Raw genomic sequence first — 19,223 nt, 5'->3', positions numbered from 1 at the left:
CTAATTGCCTTTACGTTTTGATTTACCTTCATATTGTACAGAAATTAAATATTCATGTCTTAATGAACATGATGGAGAGAATTTGATGTCTGCTGGCTTTATATCATTTAGCTTGTGGTAGAAGTAAAAAGAAGGGAAGATGGCTAAATCATGGTGTGTTACGTTAATAAGGAAGATATTTGGACATTTAGTGACCGGATTTTGCTACAGGCCACTAGTGACTACTAATTTAATGATCAGCATTTTGTTTAATCTAATGAGACATCCAATAATGAAAGAGCCAGCCATTTTGTGCTTATTCAAGTTCACAGGCAGCTTGGGTCCATCTTGAAAGCATCTGCCACAAGGCAGAAGGCTACCTACGCTATGGGTAATGCTGTACTACACCGGAATTCACACACACACACACACACAAGTGCAGCCACAGCAGATTTGTTAACTTGTCCTACACACGTGTTTTTGGGATGAGGATCATGCAAACTCCCCATGGCCACCAGCCAGTCCAGGATTCAAACCCAAGGTCATGAAGTTGTGAGGCAACAAGACTAATGCATAGCAGGAGATATCAACTGTAGATATTTTACCAGTGAGAAAATACACTTTATAAGTGGACCTCACTTTACTAATTAAATGAGCTTGAGAGGAAGTTTATCTTTTTAATAAGCTTTACTTACATTCACTGTATTTCAGCACTCCAGTACCATGGCCACATGCAGCAATGGAGATATATTGTTATCACTGGGCCTACTGTTCCATCCATTTTCTGAGGCACTTACTGTATTTCACATATTTATTCCAATGCAGGGTCACAAGAGTCAGAGCACCATGGAGCAGAAGGTGGGCTAAACTGCAGTAGTGCCCATTCACCATTCATCTATGGAGTTTTTTGAATCTGCTTACTGTAATTCTTCAAAGCTTATAGTTAGAAAGTCATAAAGCCGTGTTGACCACAAAGCAAACTTCACAAGTTACAACAGCAATTGTATGACATAAAACACAGTGACAAAAGAAAAAGTGAAGATCAATATAAAGTTCAAGCCATGACTCGATGGCCTCCAAGACTACAATATCAACAGCAGGCCGGCAGAGAGGGGGCTCATTACAGAGTCAAGAAATGATGTCATAAAGCGCCCTCTGCTTGATTAGAGAGAGAGAGAAAAATATAAAAACTGTCCTACAAAAGCTGCCTTCCCCAGTCCTTCCATCTCGGGGGCGTCCCGGCCGGGTTGAGCTGCCGGCCATCTCTTACAATAGATAGATAGATAGATAGACAGAACTTTATTTAAACTTTGAAGTAATGTCATTTATTTATCACAGAATGTAAAAAAACAAAAAATAAAACAAAATGATATGCTTTTTATTAGGAAAGCCAAAACTAAAGCATTATAAATGTTTTTTACTTTCTTTTTTTAGGAGTTATAATTTGGATGTGTTTTTTATTACAGATATGGCCAACCGAGGACCAGCTTATGGCTTGAGCAAAGAGGTACAAGAGAAACTCCTACAGAAATACGACGCCGAGCTCGAAAGCAGGCTGGTGGACTGGATCATCACACAGTGTGGAGGAAATGTGGAACGTCCACAACCCGGGAAGGACAACTTCCAGACCTGGTTAAAGGATGGCACAGTAAATATCCAGCAGTGACTATTTTTTTTAAATAATTCGACATTGTTAAACATAAATGTATGTTTCTTTTTCTTTCTTAATGTAAAGTGCCTTTTTATTAGCATCAGACATGCTCAGATTAAGACCCCCACAGTCCCCTGGGTCTGGGTGACTTAGCTCCTTAACCGAGATCTGATTTTAATCTGTTTTATTGATGCAAGACACCAATAATAAGACACCTGGTCCTCTAATGCAGTGCGGGATTACCCACTGTAACTTTCTGGACGTGGAGACTCAATAGTTTCATCGAATGCCCCCCACCAGGTCATTTCAGCACATGGGCAATCATCACTCATTTTGTTGAACTTGGGGGATTTGCTGAAAAGCCCTCTTGCTGTCACGTACTCCTAGGTAGGCACCCAGAATGCCCTGATGGTAGCTCCACCCCTGGCCTCAGCACACATGTCCCCTTGTCTAATTCAGAAGATGGAGAAACTACACTGCCTACAAAATGAATCATCCCCCAAATCCTTCAGAATTGTATGTTCTCAACAGTGGTGTCACTGCAATACTGGCAAGTGGGGCACTTTCCCCATCTCCCTACAGATGGTGCTGTGGTGCAACAATGAAAAGAGTAGTAAATTCCCTCAAAAACTGTTCCAGGTATTTGTGGTCATCTCCTTCCTTGGTTGTCCTCCAGTACTGTTGCCACCATTCTGATCTTCCATGGCTCCAGTGATCTTTCGTCTGCCACATCCCTCCCTGCACATTCATGCCGCTGGTTCCATGTGACACTCCTCACTTTAATTAAGTCAGGGGCAGCACTGACGAGATCTCCCCAGCTGTGTGAGTCAATCCAAGCCTTGCTCTTTCTCAAGATTGCTGAAGGCCACATAATTGTTAAAGGTGTTTACAGTAAACTCATCCTAGTTGTTATGATATTTTTTTTCCAATATTCCATGATATGCTCAATGTGATTTCTTAGCTAGAGAATATTTCTTTTTTGACATATGTGAAATTTTCTTTTCTGCCTGGTGCTGCTAATCTTGAATGTTTTAATTCTGCCTTACGGATTGAAGGCTGGAGTCTTTTAAAGAAACTCATTAGTTGATTTTTTGTGATGTAATTTAAAGTGTGAATGAACTTGCACATCTCGTTGCTTTGGAGTAGTTGTCTCCAGTGCCATGAATCCTGTCAACTATTTACAGTTTAAAATTTTTAAAAAATTCTCCAATGAATACAAACTGAAAAATTTTGAATTTTCCTGTGTGATTCTGCTTTTGGTTTTGAATCTTTGATGTAGATGTTGAGATATTTTTTAATTCTGTCATTTAGTGTATGACAAAATAGAATACTTATAGATCCTGTATGTGTGTCATCACTTGTACTGGGAGCCTAATACATTGTAGAACTCAAGTGTCTCAAACTCACTCCCTTATGTGAGGTTTACTGAAGGCCATCTCCATCCTTGACTGTCCACCAACATTATTGCCACCATTCCACCATTCTTCTGTGGCTCCAATGATCTTTTTTCTGTCACCTCCCCTGCCTACACATTAATGCTGCTGGTTCCATGTGACACTTGGAGTCAGTGGCATTGATATTTGGACTCGCTTTCCCCAACTGTGTGAGCCGATCCAAGCTATGATCCTTCTAATCAAAAGTTTGTCGATGGCAGCTAACCTAGGCCAATGGATTTAAGAAAAGGAGCGCGTCTCCATAAGTTCATGATCATCTTTCTCCATCTTTCTCTTTTTCACTCTTATTGGCTCACTCATTCACACACACACACACACACACATTCTCTGCACTGCTTCTCAAGATGTTACTGCCCATTCTCTCTCTCCCAGGTCCACGTGGCCACATCAGAATTTTCATGTCAAAAACACAAGTGGTCCTCAGCAAGGTTATCGTTAATGAAAATAATAACCTAAAATTACTAAACAAAAGCTTTGTTAATCAGAATAAAAACTGAAATTAACATTGCATACATGAAAACTAACTGAAGTTATGTTAAAATAGTTGAAAATGAGAATGATTATATCTTTTAAACAAACCTATTGCCATTAGCCTGGTTTCCTTAAAGGCACATACAACTTTTTACATTTCAGTGTAGCACAAAGAAATGCATTTCCTCCTCCCCAACATCCCCCATCAACAACTTGTCAAAAGATTACAGAGGACTGATGGTAATACACTATTACAACTTAGGATGTGTGGGCAAATTCTTTGAACATTGACGTTAAAGTAACCCGATTAGTTTGTCCAAGCATCGTTACCTGTTAATCATTAGCCCAAGCATCGTCAACATTATTCATGTACAACTTGGTAGTTTTTCACTTTAAAGTAAATTGATAGTAAAACTCAATTTCAACAAATAATCTGAGATAACAGCTTTGGATTGGACTAAAGCTCTGGAGATGGCTGATTAGGAAAAATGTGACCCACCATCAAGTTGACAAAATTAGTAGCAATTAGAATATTCTGAAAAATCACAATGTTTTAATTAGCAAGACAGTGACGGAGGAGGAAATGCTGCTTTCTTTGAACTGTGCAGACCCAAATACACCGTGACATGGAAAATGAGTTAAACAATGTGGGGCTTACTGGGCTATGATGTGGACATAAACTCAGGCCCCTCATCATACACTGTTTATGGTAGGCCGAAACATCTCCTTATCCTTGCTGTCACTGTTTTTTTTTATTTTGGCTAAAATTTTCATGTTTTCTTTTTTACTTAGATTCTTGTATTATTTTTGGCTTTTTTTTGAGAACTTTTTATATTTAATGCTGTTGGGTTTGGAGCTGGTAGATTTGGTGAATTTGACCACAAATGAATGAATGGGTGAAAAACATTGTTTGATGAAAACGAAAAACATTTCTAGCTGGTGGTCCAGAATATGGTGAAGTGGGCAATTCTGCTTTAAGACTCTGATAGCAATATAAAGTTGTGATTTGTATTTTGAATGACTTTTAATAATCTAGTTGTAGAGTATGTATTGCACTGTTAATAAAAACATATAAAACTTGCATTTCTGCACAGAAGTATTACTGTATATCTGTTCATCTTGAGCAGTGAAAGGCAACCTTTTTCGAGTTGCGGCACACTTAAGTCCAAAGATTTTCTTTCGCGGCTCTCCTGAGGGACTGCCTATAAATAAAGTCGTGATGACACAATCTATGGACAATCACCAATAAAAACAGTTAATTTTACAAGTTTGAAAGACATTTTATTAATAAAGGAATCAAAGGATAAATCTTAAATTTAATTAATGTGAACGTTGAGATTGTTTTTCAACACATATGAGATTGATGCGAGGATCAGTTTTCAAAAGACAGACGCGCATTTCCTTGTCGATCATTTGAAGTCTCTTGCGTTTCTTAGACTTCATTTCCGTATCCGTACTGTGAGCAAGATCTTCTAACAACAAGACTTTTTAAGTCTCACGAGATGTGTTTTTGACACCGCTGGTGTTGATATTATAATGAATGGTGAACAACGAAAATTTTAACTTGCATTCAAAATAAATACATTCATTTATTCACAATCTGATTAACCGTTATCTGTTTTTCCAACATAAAATATATTTTTTAACTTTATCTTTTTAATCAACCAAAAGTTCAAAAGCACTAGAAATTTTAAATATTTTACAAAAGTTTCCGTGGTGCCCCTAGAAAATTCCAGGGCGCACTGCCCGACAATGATCTTGAGGAATGAATGAATGGCTGTTGCCTAAATAATATAAATAAGTAAGCCACTTCAATAAATGCATTTTCAAGTGCCTTCTGTATGCATAGAAATTTAATATTGTTACATGTGAATAGATAATTATATTGCGTCATAGGCTCACAGGGTAACGTACCTGAAAATGTTTGCTAATTACTAAAAACTTTTTGCTCATGCCAACCCAAATTGAAAACTCTGATACAGTGAAAAATACACACCTAAAAAGGGAAAACAACAGGTCAACAAACTTTAAATTTTGTCGTCTGTCTATCTTAGGCCGGCAACATACTCCATGACTTTAAGTTCATCATTTTGAGGATGTCATTTTTAGGAATGGCAGTGGATTACAGATTCCATGATTTGCTCACAACCTCTCAGTGCTGGAACTTTGTTGTGTAGAGGGTGAACAGAAAGGGAGAGAGGACAGATCCAAGAGGACCTCTAGTATTACACACCACCATTTCTGACTCACTCCCTCAGCCTCACAAACTGCTGTCTGTTGGTCAGGTAGTCCATGATCCAGCAGATTGTGAGGGCATTAAGATGCAAACCCTTCAGCTTTTCTCCCAGATCATGAGGCAGAAAAGTCAAAGAACATTATCTAAATTGAAGTCCTTGGAATCACTGGAATGATCTTTCATTGGCACTGGAACCACACATGATGTTTGATGATGCAAATTCAGGGGAAGGGATAACATGTGTTGTAGGACCCCACAGAGCTGATTAGCACATGTTTTCAGCACCCTGGGGTTGATTCCAGCCTGCCCTGAAGCCTTGTTTATGCAGAGTTTTCCCAGCTCTCTCCTCACTTATTCAGCAGAGAGGCAAAGTCCAAAGAATGGAGAGTATCTGGAGAGGTGTGAGGTCATTATGGGGGAAGGTTGTGCAGGGTGCAGATGGCAGTTGCGATTCTAGAACTTCCTCTGCTCGCTCACAGAGACTAGGGGGACTGACTAGAGACTAGACTACTGACAAGAATGAGTCAAACCTGTTGAAGAATTGGTTCATTTCATTAGCTCTGGTCTTGTTTTCTTTCTCACCATGTTCTACAGCCTGCATGTAAGCAGTGATAGTCCTCAACCCATTCCACACTTCCTTCATGTTGTTTTGTTTTAACTTGTGCTCAGGTTTGTCTCTGTAGTGGGCTTTCCCCTTTTGGAGCTACTTCTTCAGTTCTGACTGATACATAATAGAAGTTCCTCTTTTCTAAACTTTTCCCTGGAATGTCACTGGTACATGTTCCCAATTAAGTGTGTCCTGCTTGTTGGGCTTTGTTTTGTCCTGATGCTCGTGTCCTGATTTGTTTTCTGTTTACAGGAACTAACCAGAAGTCAACACTGCCCTGTTTTTAACAGTGGATGCCTTGGAAAAACTGGTTTTAGAAAGTATCATTTGGTGTCATGTTAATATAAAAAAAGTTTAGTTTTTTTCATTGTTAACCTTTAACAGTTTTGAAACCTAAAATGGGGGATGTATTATGTTCTTTGTACTTTGCTTTCTATGTACTTTGCTTTCTTGTTGGTGTATTGGTTAATTCCTGAAAAAGAGCTCACTGACTCCTGAAGAAGACTTATTGGCTGTGGCACTGACCTCAGATCCACAGCATTACAGGTTCAAGTGTGACCCCAGAGTAGGTCTCTTGATCTGTGCCCTCTAAGCATAACGTAAATATAATTAAGTGGAATGTATACTGATCTTATAGACGCCTTGGGTAAAAATGTCATATAAGTGCTAATAATAAAATAAGCCAAGAAGGCATTATCCACCTACTCATTTCTTTTCTGATTCTCCATTTACTAGTAAACAGTCACATGAAGGCATTAGTTCAGTAGTTTCAACCTAAATAATTGACTGAATCATAGTGGTAGCTCTTAGTTTTCGAGTTTGCTCCTTTAATATCTGGAACATTGCAAATTCAAGCATTATTTGACTTTTTATATTACATTATGTGGTAAGTCAGGCAGTTTCAGTTAAAAATGAAATTAAATTTGAGCAAGATGGAATACCTTCCAAGTGGATGTTGGCTTTGCCTTGCGCTCAATACTGTCAGGATAGCTCCAGTTTCACTAAAAGGAAAAGGGTTCAGAAAACAAATTATTAGCACGGTGCCCAACTTCCTGTGAAAAGGTAGCAGGAGAAACATGTCAAGATGGTCAGCTGCAGATTTTGGAGTAACGGTGAGGATGTTAGTCCTTTATTATAAGTAAAAGGCCAAAAGAGTGTGTTCAAACACAATGTTAACTAGACAGAAGGTCATAAATTTTAGTCACACAACACCTTGCTGCCAAACACATTAGGAACTGGAGAATTAATAAGAGGTCAGAAACGCTTAGGTGAAATTAACCATTAGTTTAAGAAGTGCTGGTTTCATACATTGAAGATTTTATCAAATATTCCTTGTTCAGCACACTTCAGTTTTGTGATATCAAGTATCTCCTTCATTGTGACACAAACTAAGTGTCATCACCCTACGGTGCTCACTTAGCCAAAAACAGGCCAACAGTCTCCCAGAGGTTCCAGTCACAGAATGCTGGACACTGCCAGGACACACTCTGGGTAACTAAGGGCACAGTTTTAAAGTGGATGGCATTGGTGAGCATACATTGTTCATAATGGTGATAGAGACAGCCAGCTCTGCTAACAGCGGAAGAACGGCTCAAGAAAACAGCTGCAGATGGTCTGCTCTTTATTATGTTAGCCTGCAGATAATTCATTTAGGTGGATATTTTATTTCCATAATAGTTTTGTTTTGCCTGAATTTCAATGCTAAGCTACACAAAGTTATACTAATATAAAATATATTCTCTAAAGATAAGTCTCTAATAAATGGGACACATTTAAAATATAATATATGGTGTAAACCTGCATATACTGAAAAGGAAATGTAAAGATTAGCAATAGATCGACAAATAACTCCTTTTTATTGACAAGCACACACACAGATCAGGGAAGACACATTAAGATACTGGAGGGCCGCAGTGGCTGCAGGTTTCCATTGCAGCAGATTTCTTGATTTGTGACCTGTTACTTCCGCTAATGGAGCAGACTTCATTTGTCTTAATTGCTTTCTAAGATTCAGAACGCTTAATCATTTCTGTTAATGGCCAACCAACAGATGACCTGCTAACTGAGGGTTTCAAACACAATTTTTTTCACTCCAACCTATTTCTTAATTAGACTCCAGTTCTTGTTAATAATGAAGCACATTATTTAATTCTATGACTTTTTAGATTCTCTCATTCTTTCAATCCAGACATGTAAGAAAGAAACTATTCTTTTATTCTGAGAGCTCGATCACAATGTTTTCTGGACAAGAGCAGATCAAAATTTTTCAGACCTTTACTTTTTTTCTTTTGAAATACTAGGGGGCTTTGCCCCCTGCTCGCTTCGCTCGCCCACCCCCTCCTCCATACCGGGGCACACTACGCTCCAGCCACTTCGTATCTATGCCGCTCGTGTTGTGAATGTGGGGGAGGGATGAATGCTCGCTGAGGAGATGTGGTCTGATCAGCTGCCGTCTTTCTGCTGATGCTGCCGAGCTGCATGTTCTGCTTGTCGCGGTGCGCATCGATCATTTAAAAGCCTGCACAGCAGCTATCCTTTTGTCTCACTGCCTTGTCTCACGTGACGCTAAAGTGTCTCTCGCGGGACGTCAGATTGTCTTCCGAGAAGATCACGTATCATCTCCTTCCAAGTGTTCCAAGATTTATTTTTTATAATCGAAAGATTTATTCAAATAGAAGTACACATGGGGTCATTAATTGGTCACTTGTTGGCTCATTGTTTGGCTCCTGATTAAGGAAAAAAGAAACATTTTAGGGTTTTGAACTTAAATAGCAAGTCGATTAAATCTAAGGCAAATAAAGGATTTCCATAAGCTGCAATTTGTTACTAGTTAAGAAAGAATTTTAGTTTCAACCTGCAACCACTTGCCCACCAGGATCAAGAATTATCTGGTTGCGGCCAGACAATGTGTTTTCAGCCATGGGGAGGGCATGTAAAGTGGGCGTGGTCAAAGGCAGGGCATGCTACTGACAGGGGAGTATCCTGATTCAGGCCTCAAGGTGTCTCAGGTCACTGACATCTGCAGACTGTTTTGTGGCCAGGATCAGAGTTTGACAACCCTGCAGTAAGTGTTAATATGGCGAATGACGAAGAGCACTAGTGCCTCACAGGCTCCAAGAACACAAGTTTAGTGTTGGGTTCTGTCATTGGCCATGTTCATCAATACTCTTCACGTCCTTTCTTTTTGGTCTTTCTTGTAAATGTTTTCCTGCTCTTGTCTTTATCATTGTTTTACCTCCTGTTTGTAATTGATTGGTTCTGAATTTTCCGAGCACTCAATTATTAAATAATGCACTCGTTCAATTCTCAGTTTTTGCTCTCTGTGCGACCTGCCCATACTCCAGCTGTACAAAACTGTATGGAAATGAGCCTAATAGATCTTGAACTTGATAAGCATCTTAAGTATGGCAAAGATGCTCCATAAAATAACATGTATCATAAAAAAAAAGGTGAAATAACTGAAAACATGTTTATATTAAATATATAATATATATATATATATATAATTATATAATAATTATATAATAATAAATATATAATATATATAACCTTTTGAAGCTCATCGAGAGAATGCCAAGAGTGTGCAAAGCAGTAATCAGAGCAAAGGGTGGCTATTTTGAAGAAACTAGAATATAAAACATGTTTTCAGTTATTTCACCTTTTTTGTTAAGTACATAACTCCACATGTGTTCATTCATAGTTTTGATGCCTTCAGTGAGAATCTACCAATGTAAATGGTCATGAAAATAAAGAAAACACATTGAATGAGGAGGTGTGTCCAAACTTTTGGCCTGTACTGTATACAAAGGAGTCATTAAGTTGTGAAAAAAGGCATAATTAACTACAAGTCATCTAATTTTTAAGAAATACAATGTCAGCAATGTATTTTCATTTAACAATGTAGTCACTTTACATTTAATCTTTGCAGGCAGGTTTTATTTCAAAATGGCCTTGTTTTTAATTATTTTTATATAGCAATATGACTTCATTTCCAAATGCTACTTTTACTGCCAGCGCTGTTTATTTCAGAAATCCTCTATTCATGGCGGTTTCTTCATTTGTCAGTCAAGCTGCACCTGTTCCTATTGGGTAATCATTTCGGTTGATTCCTTTTGTCTGATCGTGTGTGGTGAGTTAGCAAAGATCTTTAGTGTTAACAGTGCCCTTCATAATGTTTGGGGCAAAGACTCATTTTTCCTCAGTTTACCCCTCTGCTCCGCAGTTTAAAATTACAAATCAAACAATTCAGACGTGACTAAGCATACGTTGCAGACTTCAGTTTAAGGGTATCTGCATACATTTCGGTCACAGCATGTAGAAATGACAGCACTTTTTATAGATGGAAACCCTCATTTCAGGGCACTGTAACGGTTTGAACAATTGGCATTTGTGATTTGTGATACAATTGGGGTTTCTGATTCCTCAGGTGTGTTTCACTGCTTCATTAATGCAGACATAAGATACCAAGGCTTGCATCTATCTACCTACAGACTGTATTTTGAGTCTGTAGCTTGCCATTGTTCAACATGAGGACAAGGGCTGTACCTGTGAAACTTAAAGAATCCATTATGAGGCAGAAAAACAGAAATAAAACCATTAGAGACATCCGTTAAACCTTAGGATGACCTAAATCAACTGTGTGGAATATCATTAAGAAAGAACATGCTGGTGAGCTCAGTAACTGCAAAGAGACTGCTAGGCCAAAGAAGACCACCACTCTTGATGGCAGCAGAATCTTAATTATGGTAAAGAAAAAACTCCAAACACTTGCCAGACAGTCCAGAAAAAGCCTTCAGGAGGCAGTGAGAGTGTGTAAGAGACAACTATCTGCAGGAGACTACATGAATAGAAATACAGGGGCCACACTGCAAGATCAGACCACTAGTTGGCCACAAAAACAGATTACAGTTTGCAAAAAAATACTTAAAAGAGCCTGCAGAATTCTGGGGAAAAGTCTTGTGGACGGATGAGACAAAGATAAACCTATATGTAATGCTGTTGGAAAATTAACTTTTATAGTATGCTAAAAATAGCTTGTAATATTTACTTTATATGTTTTATTTCAGTCTGTTTTTATTTCAGAATTATTTAGATAATGACTCTTATTGTGGGCTCTGAGCCTAAGTGAGAAATGTTCTGTAAATGAAAGGGCAGGCAGGTACAAATGATCTCTTTATTCATCAGGTAGATCCCCAAGACTGTCAAATTTTGGAAGTTGTTAAAATTCTGGACTGTATGCAAAATAAAAATAGACAGGAATTCTGGGAAAATAAGTATAAATTGTGTCATTATTAGAATGTGTATATGTTTAAGCTTAAATAAAGTGACCAGTGTGTGTATGCTTGTTAGAATATGTAAAATGGAGGCTTGGGACTTTAAGATAAACACGTTTTATGTCTAGCCAAAAGAAACGAAAGCAGCAATCAACGAGACCATGAGAACTTATCGGTTATCCCAAACTTGACTGATACAATATCTTACGTAAGGCAGAGTTTTATTGTTAAAAGGGGCAGTCGTGAAGACCCTATAAATTCAAAGGGTTTTAAAAAGGTACTGCCAGGGAAACAGCATAACTGCCAAGACTAGGAGGAGAGCATGAGAGAAACAACTGCTAAAGAGAAGACAACTCGGCCTGACATGGCCACCTACAGACTGGTCCTTTGCTCCTAAGCATCATGTCTGGTTTAAGAAACCAAAGACTGCAACAACCAAAGCTATAGCCACCAGAAGCGAAGTTTACAGTGTGCCCTCGATTTGAATCATTCAGGTTGTATGTTTTCATATCATATCATTTACACCTGGTTTCTCCTTCAATTACTGATTGAAATACAGTATGTATGCTGAAATTGTCCCATTGTTTACTGACATTTAGCAATGGCTGATGATTGTTAAAGAAACAAACTGTCTCCATTTAGGTATTGCACTGTCAGGTGTAGCGATGAGCCCTTGGCTTCTGTTAGACTGTGTAGCCTTTCAAAGGTAGCCATGCCTGGTTTTTGCTTGGGCATTCTGAAGTGTAGCTCTCTCAAGGAAGCAATCTGAAGATGGAGTGACATGTAAGGGAATCCTGGCAGGGATGCCTTGTCAGTGGAATGGCATCTGGCCCCTGGTAGATAGCTGGCCTCGGCCAGAGTTGAGATATTCTTGTTGAGTATTGGAGCTTATCTGTGCTGACTGAATGTTGAATAGGTAGGTTTTGCAGGATGTATGTGTGAATCAAGGCTAACAGTTTAGGCATTTACAGTATTAACTTGTTCACCAATAGAAAAAGAACCTCAGAGTTTGAAGTGCCTTTCCTGGACACTTTTACACCACAAAACACTGCATCAGAGTGATGGCAAGAACAAAGGGTGGAGACGAGATGAAAATGCCCAAAGCATTCAACCTCATCTGTTATTAAACATGGCGGTGGAGTTGTTGTTATGGCTTGGACATGTATGGCTACCACAGGTACTGGGACACTTCACTTCATTGATGACGTAACTGCTGACGGCAGTGGCACAATGAATTCTGAGGTGCATTGAAACATCTGCTCAAGTTCCAGTAAATCCCTCCAAACTCGCTGGATGGCACTTCATCCTACAACAAGATAATGGTCTCAGTCATACTGCTAAGGCAACACAGGAGCTTATCAAAGCTAAAAAAATAGAAAAATCTTGAATGGCCAAGCCTGTCACCTGATTTAAATCCAACCGAGCATGACTTCCATATGCTGAAGAGAAAACATAAGAGGATAAGCCCCCGAAATAAACAAGAGCTTTAGATGACTGCATTAGAGACTTGGCAGAGCATCACCAGAGAAGACCCTCAGCATCTGGTGGTGTCTATGAATCTCAGACATCAAGCAGTCATTGCATGCAAGAGTTATGGGACAAAGTTCTAAACATGACAGCTTTAATAGACCTGCCATTGGTGTGTCCCAAACATTATGGTGCCCTGAAATGTTTAGAAAAAGTGTTGTGTGACCGAAATGTATGCAAATCCCCTTAAATAAAATTCTGCAATGTGCACTTTTATTACGCCTGAATTGTTCAATTTGTAATTTTAAACTGTGGAGCAGAGGGGTAAATTGAAGGAGAATGTGTGTTTGTCTCAAACAGTATGGAACATTATTAAATGGACTGTCCAGTGATTATGAGTTTACTCTGAAACAGAAACAGAACAGGCGCACATAAAAAGCTGATTGTTAAGAATATTACCATAAAGTCAGTCCAACTAGATGGGCAAAAATAACAATATTAGTGCATTCTAGAAAATGTACAAAATTTTGTTTTTAGCATTAACTTAACATTTAGTCGAATATTTATCATTTATTGTGTAAAAAATAAGTATTGTCATGGGCACAGAGTATAATAATGTTTATTGAATACAGAATATTTACCGTGTTCCTATTATTTATATCAGTATCACCTTAATTACATAGTTACACATTGTAAGTATTATTCATAATGATTTCTTTTTCGGCAGTCATGTCTAGATTTACCAGAACAGCTATTAACAGCTGATGGTTAAGAGTAAAGAAATGTGATACAGAGAATCCGATGTTCAATTTCGTTCTGAGTCTTCACAGTAGATAACATGGCCTAAAATGTTACTTGGTCCTTGATGCCTCATTTAGCAAGCATGTTCCATTTGTTGAGATCGCCATTACATTTTTAAAGTCTTTTCCCCCATAAAGAATTAAAAAATGGACAATATGATACATAAGGACATCACCTACACTAGTGTTGTGGTTTTAGAGATGAAAATGATCTTCTCAGAATACAAAATCTTTAGAGATGAAAATGACCTTGTTAGAATACAACATCACTTTAAGATCTAGTTTTTCCCAAAGGTACCCAAACTGATTGTAATTGTGCTTTTTTACCATTAGGTATTGTGTCGGCTGATAAACAGCCTTTATCCCAGAGGCAAAGAGCCAATAAAAAAGATACCAGAGACAAACATGCCATTCAAGCAGATGGAAAAAATTTCCCAGTTCCTGAAAGCAGCTGAAGGTTACGGAGTGATAACTACAGACATTTTCCAGACAGTGGATCTCTGGGAAGGTACTGCACATGTTAAATTATTTTTAGAACTAAATATATTCAAATTGCAATTCAGTTATCATTTATAAGTCATGCAGCCTTTTGTCTTGGTTGTAATTTTCCACTAATTCAGGTAATATCAGCCAGTGTATGATCAGGATGATTAAGCAATTCAATTTTCCTTATTTCTGCTGATAACTTGTTTTACATTTTTATTTAAATTTTCCAAGGTAAATACAACCAAAAGGGGAATTAAAAGTTGCTGTAAAAGATTGTAGATTAAATATAGAGAGAGATATTCACATGATGATCAATTGTAATACTTTCAAACCCACAATAGTGAAAGTTTTCAGCCAGAGTTTATATGTCACATTTGATGACTTTTCCAGCGATTTCCAGTCGTAGCTTTCATTTACATAATCCTAGGCAGTCAAAGGCAGTCAGCGCTGTGCTCCCATACAAGCAGTCATCTAATGTGACATGCCCGTCAACTGAGACCGACTAGTCTATGACTGGCTAGCATAGAATTAAACAGGTTTGATATTCTCTTTGGTTGAAGGGCTCTTTGTGTGCAAGAGTTAAGAACCAATGAGCTTTCAGCCAGAAGTACGATGCATAGAATGTAGCTATGAGGAATAAGGAACACACGGGTTTTGGATCGAACAAATAGAAGAGAAGCTCCTCTGTCTGATGTCTCGTGCTTTATGTACTAAAACAGAATGATAAAAGGAAAACAAAGGGCTGAAACAGCGACAGAATACTCCACAGCTATTAACCCTTCACACAGAGCTGATTCGGTGTCAGCTCCATGGGGCAGCACGGGGGCTTTTGACCTCACAAACAGAACAGAAGCTTGTATTTCTAATCACTTGTATTTTACATACCATAACCGAATAGAAAAAAGAAATTAAAGGGCAATCGGTGTCATATCCGTCAGGCAGCGCTGTCAGAAAAAGGGGCGAACGAGACGGCATTAGAAGATAGGCACTCACTTGGTAAATGTGACATGAGCTGTGATTTTCAGTCATGTAATTTGACATGGTGCAGCACCAAGTTCAGCGGCTATGATCAGCAAATCATATTCCATGACAAAACATTGTGTAGTATAACTTTGGCTTTAGTGGAACTGAACTATACAATTGTCATCGAATTGGTCGATTTTTTCTTTACTTAGTTCATTTCACGAACCTATCAACCCTCTCCAGGATAATCATCTCTCTAATATATAAAAAAAAAAAATCTTGGGACGAGGCAAGACAAGACATTTTCAGAGAGGTAATTTCACATCCAGCGAAACGAGACTTTGTGCCAAGAGATGAATTGAAAACCTAACAGGTCCAAGCGGAGGTGGAAATAAAAGACAAAAAGTACAAGAAAAGACAAAAGAGTAGAAGACAAAGTAGAACGTCGTAATGAAGTTCAAAAACATTGGCACGATACACATGCAGAGCAGATTAGAAATTATGAAAGTGCTAAAATTCAAAAGTCTCAAAAAACTTATAAAGATTGCATTAGCGCTAAAAAACAGAAATGATTACTCGGTGAAATAACGGAACAGCGAAAAGAGATCGAATATATGGGGATTGGTGATATGACAGAGCTACTACAAGTTTAATTTCAAAGAAACCACAAATCGGTCAGGTTTATATTTATGATCACGGATAAGCGATGCAACATAGAATCAAAAGAGTTAAACGATTGGACGTATTAGAAATTCTACAGACAGATAATGAATACAAATCCGTGCGGCCAAAAATATCGCACTTTACACTAAATTTACCTGAAAAACACGGACAAAGAAGTTTTCTTGGATTTAAATCCGAAAGATCACACTCGCATATATATATAATAAACCAACATGTGATGAATTGTCAGCAACAAAGACGGAGATATCAAAGACTGAGTTGATATTCGTGTTTATACAAAAGCACGACGGCGGCAGATCCGGGAAATGACTAGCGTGTAGGGCCTGCACGGGGGTTGGCAAGTGAAGCGAGCAGGGCGCTGAGCCCCCTAGTTTATAGTTAAGAACTTCTTATCAAGCACTGTTACAAAGCAAAGAAGATTACAGTGAAATTCAAGTTCAAGGAGATTCATTCGGTATATAAGTTTGATTTGAGGGAGGTTCAGGGGCTCTGAATTTTTGAAAAATTTTGAATTTTACCATTATTCCTCATTTTTTTATATTGGACTTTATTATGCTTTGGGAAAAGCAAATTTCAAATTTCCCCCAGGAAAAAATAAAGCTCTGTCTGTCTGTCTGTCTGTCTGTCTGTCTCTGCAAAAGTACTTATTTTATTTTTAAACAGTTCATGTTAGTTCCTTTATTTTCATTTGTAATTATAATTATACATTATACATTTTTTAAATATGGACGTGCTGTGCAGTTATGGGATGAACATCGGCTACCTGTGTTGTCAGTACAGTTGATTTCTGTTCATTGTTTGAAAGTTCTTATTCAATAAGATGTTTGTTCAATGGTCTTTTTGTATCCTATGATAAAGAGCATATTGGGCAAATGCAAAGAGAACAAAGTAACCCAAACATGACCCCTGCTAACAGTATACTTTTTTTAACTCTGCAGTATTTAACTTTCCATTTACCAATCCCATTGTGTAAGGTAGCACATATTTAAAGTGGACATGTACATAGTCACATGCAGGACCCAGTGCACAGCACTTCTCATATTGTGGTTGACACAAATCACTTTGAGTAGCCTACTTTCACTTTAATTAGGGGAACTGTCACTGTGACACTGTACTGAACGTAAAGTGGCAATAAAAACATAATTGTGGTAAATGTTAAGTAAGCTATGTAAGTGTTAAGGCAAATTGGGAAGTGAAGAGCTACACTTGAATTAATATTATTCTAGGCTCTTGAAAAACAAAATGAGAAGAAAATGTAAATGTAAATTTAATGAATTAATAAGGAAACAGGTACCTAAACAAAAGTGTCATGACTTTTTGTTAAAGTGGTACATTTTCTGAAGAGAGAAGGTAGAGATAATGGCTTTCATCTACAGTACTGAAACACTGAGGCAATGCCCACTCCCTAGCAGCCATCAATCACCTCGTTCTAAAAGTGACCTCTGCGGATTTGAATGGATTTGTCCTTGAGGACACCCAGGAGCGCAGTGCTAATTTCTTTGACAGATTTGCTTATGAAATGGTTGATTTACCAATTCTGTAAGAGCATCCCAATATTGTGATGTTTACATTTTTTCTTATAAGAGAACAAGCCCACATGGTTTAATGTTGTAAGAAGCAGAGATAATTTTTAAAATGAAACAGATGGTAGGGAAGTTGAATGGAGTATAAATCAACAAAACAGCGACGTGCATAGACCATTAAAAAGAAACCAAATCTGCACTTTAAGGCCTCAAATTTTACATTAATACAAGAAAAATTAGCATTTTTGCTTGTCAGAGTCTTTTATTTATTGAATTTATTATCAGATGATTGTCTGAGGCACAGATTCCTTTTACTGTAAATTCAATGGCCACCATGCAGCTTAAAGTAGTAGTTTTAGAGAATTTAGAAACACCTGAACAGGCCGGGGCAGAATGGTGCTGCTTCATAGTAAGGAAACTATTGTTTGTGTCCCGGGTCCTCCCTGTTTGGATTTTACGTGTTCTCCCCGTGTCTGAGTGGGTTTCCTCTCACAGTCCAAAGTCAGGCAGGTTAGCTTGCCTGGTGATGCTAAATTGGCCCTAGTGTGTGGTTGGTTGGTGTGTGTGTGTTATGGTTGGTTGGTTGGTGTGTGGCTGTGTTTGTGGTTGGTTGGTGTGTGTGTGTGTGTGTGTGTGTGTGGTTGGTTGGTTGGTTGGTGTGTGTGTGATTGGTGTGTGTGTGTGTGTATGGTTGGTTGGTGTGCTTGTATTCGTGGTCACTCTGCAATGGACTGGCGCCATGTCCAGGGCTTGTTTCTTGCCTTATGCCCTGTGCCAGCTGGGATAGGCTCCAGCAGACCCCCACGACCCCGTGCAGGACTAAGTGGGTTAGATAATCACTTACTGACTGACTGAAAAGGCTATGACATCATAAACAGGTGACAACAAACAAGAAAAATGTAAACAAAAAATATGTAAGAATCACTGTAAAAACAAAAAACAATATTAAGTACATCAATATCCTGATCACAGATCGATAGCACTTTATTTGTCCCCTGGGCAAAATTTTTATTTTTTACAGAATCTCAATACATAAATAATTATTCATTTATTATGGCAAACAACAAATACACTCCAGAGTGACTAAAAACAAAAAAATAATAAAGAAAGAAACCATGACTTGTCCAAGTAGTGTTCTTGACACACTTCTGCTGAATGATTTGTTGTTGTGAACTGTTCCTGATTTCTTTGTATGTTGTACTGATCCTGCTGCAGCTGCAACCAAGGACTCAGCAGTATCTGCAGCACCCCCTGTCGGTGCCCACAGAACCCAACAGGGCTGCACCAAACTCCAACTCCCATGGAGCCCTGTGGGAGTCTGAGGCACCACTGCAACCGAGGGGGGCTGCTTCCTAGCGCTTTGGGGGGGTAGTTGTTTCCTGCAGAGGCATTAGCTCTCTTGGAAATGTGTTCTTTTAATATTGTGGCTTATTAAATAATTAAACAATATCATAATATACCAGAAAAGGCGATATCCCTCCCATAGTGATTACGGCGGTACAAGAATCACATGAGACAAAATATCTTGTAGCTTACATTTACTGACGTTTTACGCAGTTACAGACGGGGAGGCATATGGACAGACTTTATCCAGGTGGGAATCTGGATCAACACAGTCAGCCATTTTCT

General features: G+C 38.4%; 1 protein-coding gene across 1 annotated transcript in view; it reads left to right on the top strand.

Moving 5' to 3' along the window:
* Positions 1–19,223, top strand: part of tagln3b (transgelin 3b) — a 42,922-nt gene that overhangs the window by 8,193 nt on the left and 15,506 nt on the right. The window contains exons 2-3 of the mRNA XM_039745512.1: positions 1,446–1,627; positions 14,272–14,446. Coding sequence (XP_039601446.1) covers positions 1,448–1,627; positions 14,272–14,446 — 355 coding nt within the window. The 5' untranslated portion in view covers positions 1,446–1,447. The remainder of the gene's footprint in view (positions 1–1,445; positions 1,628–14,271; positions 14,447–19,223) is intronic.

The sequence above is a fragment of the Polypterus senegalus genome, chromosome 2 (assembly GCF_016835505.1).
Source record: "Polypterus senegalus isolate Bchr_013 chromosome 2, ASM1683550v1, whole genome shotgun sequence".
Taxonomy (NCBI): domain Eukaryota; kingdom Metazoa; phylum Chordata; class Cladistia; order Polypteriformes; family Polypteridae; genus Polypterus; species Polypterus senegalus.
Note: the sequence above shows the minus strand (reverse complement) of the source record. Positions and strands in the feature narration are given on the sequence as shown.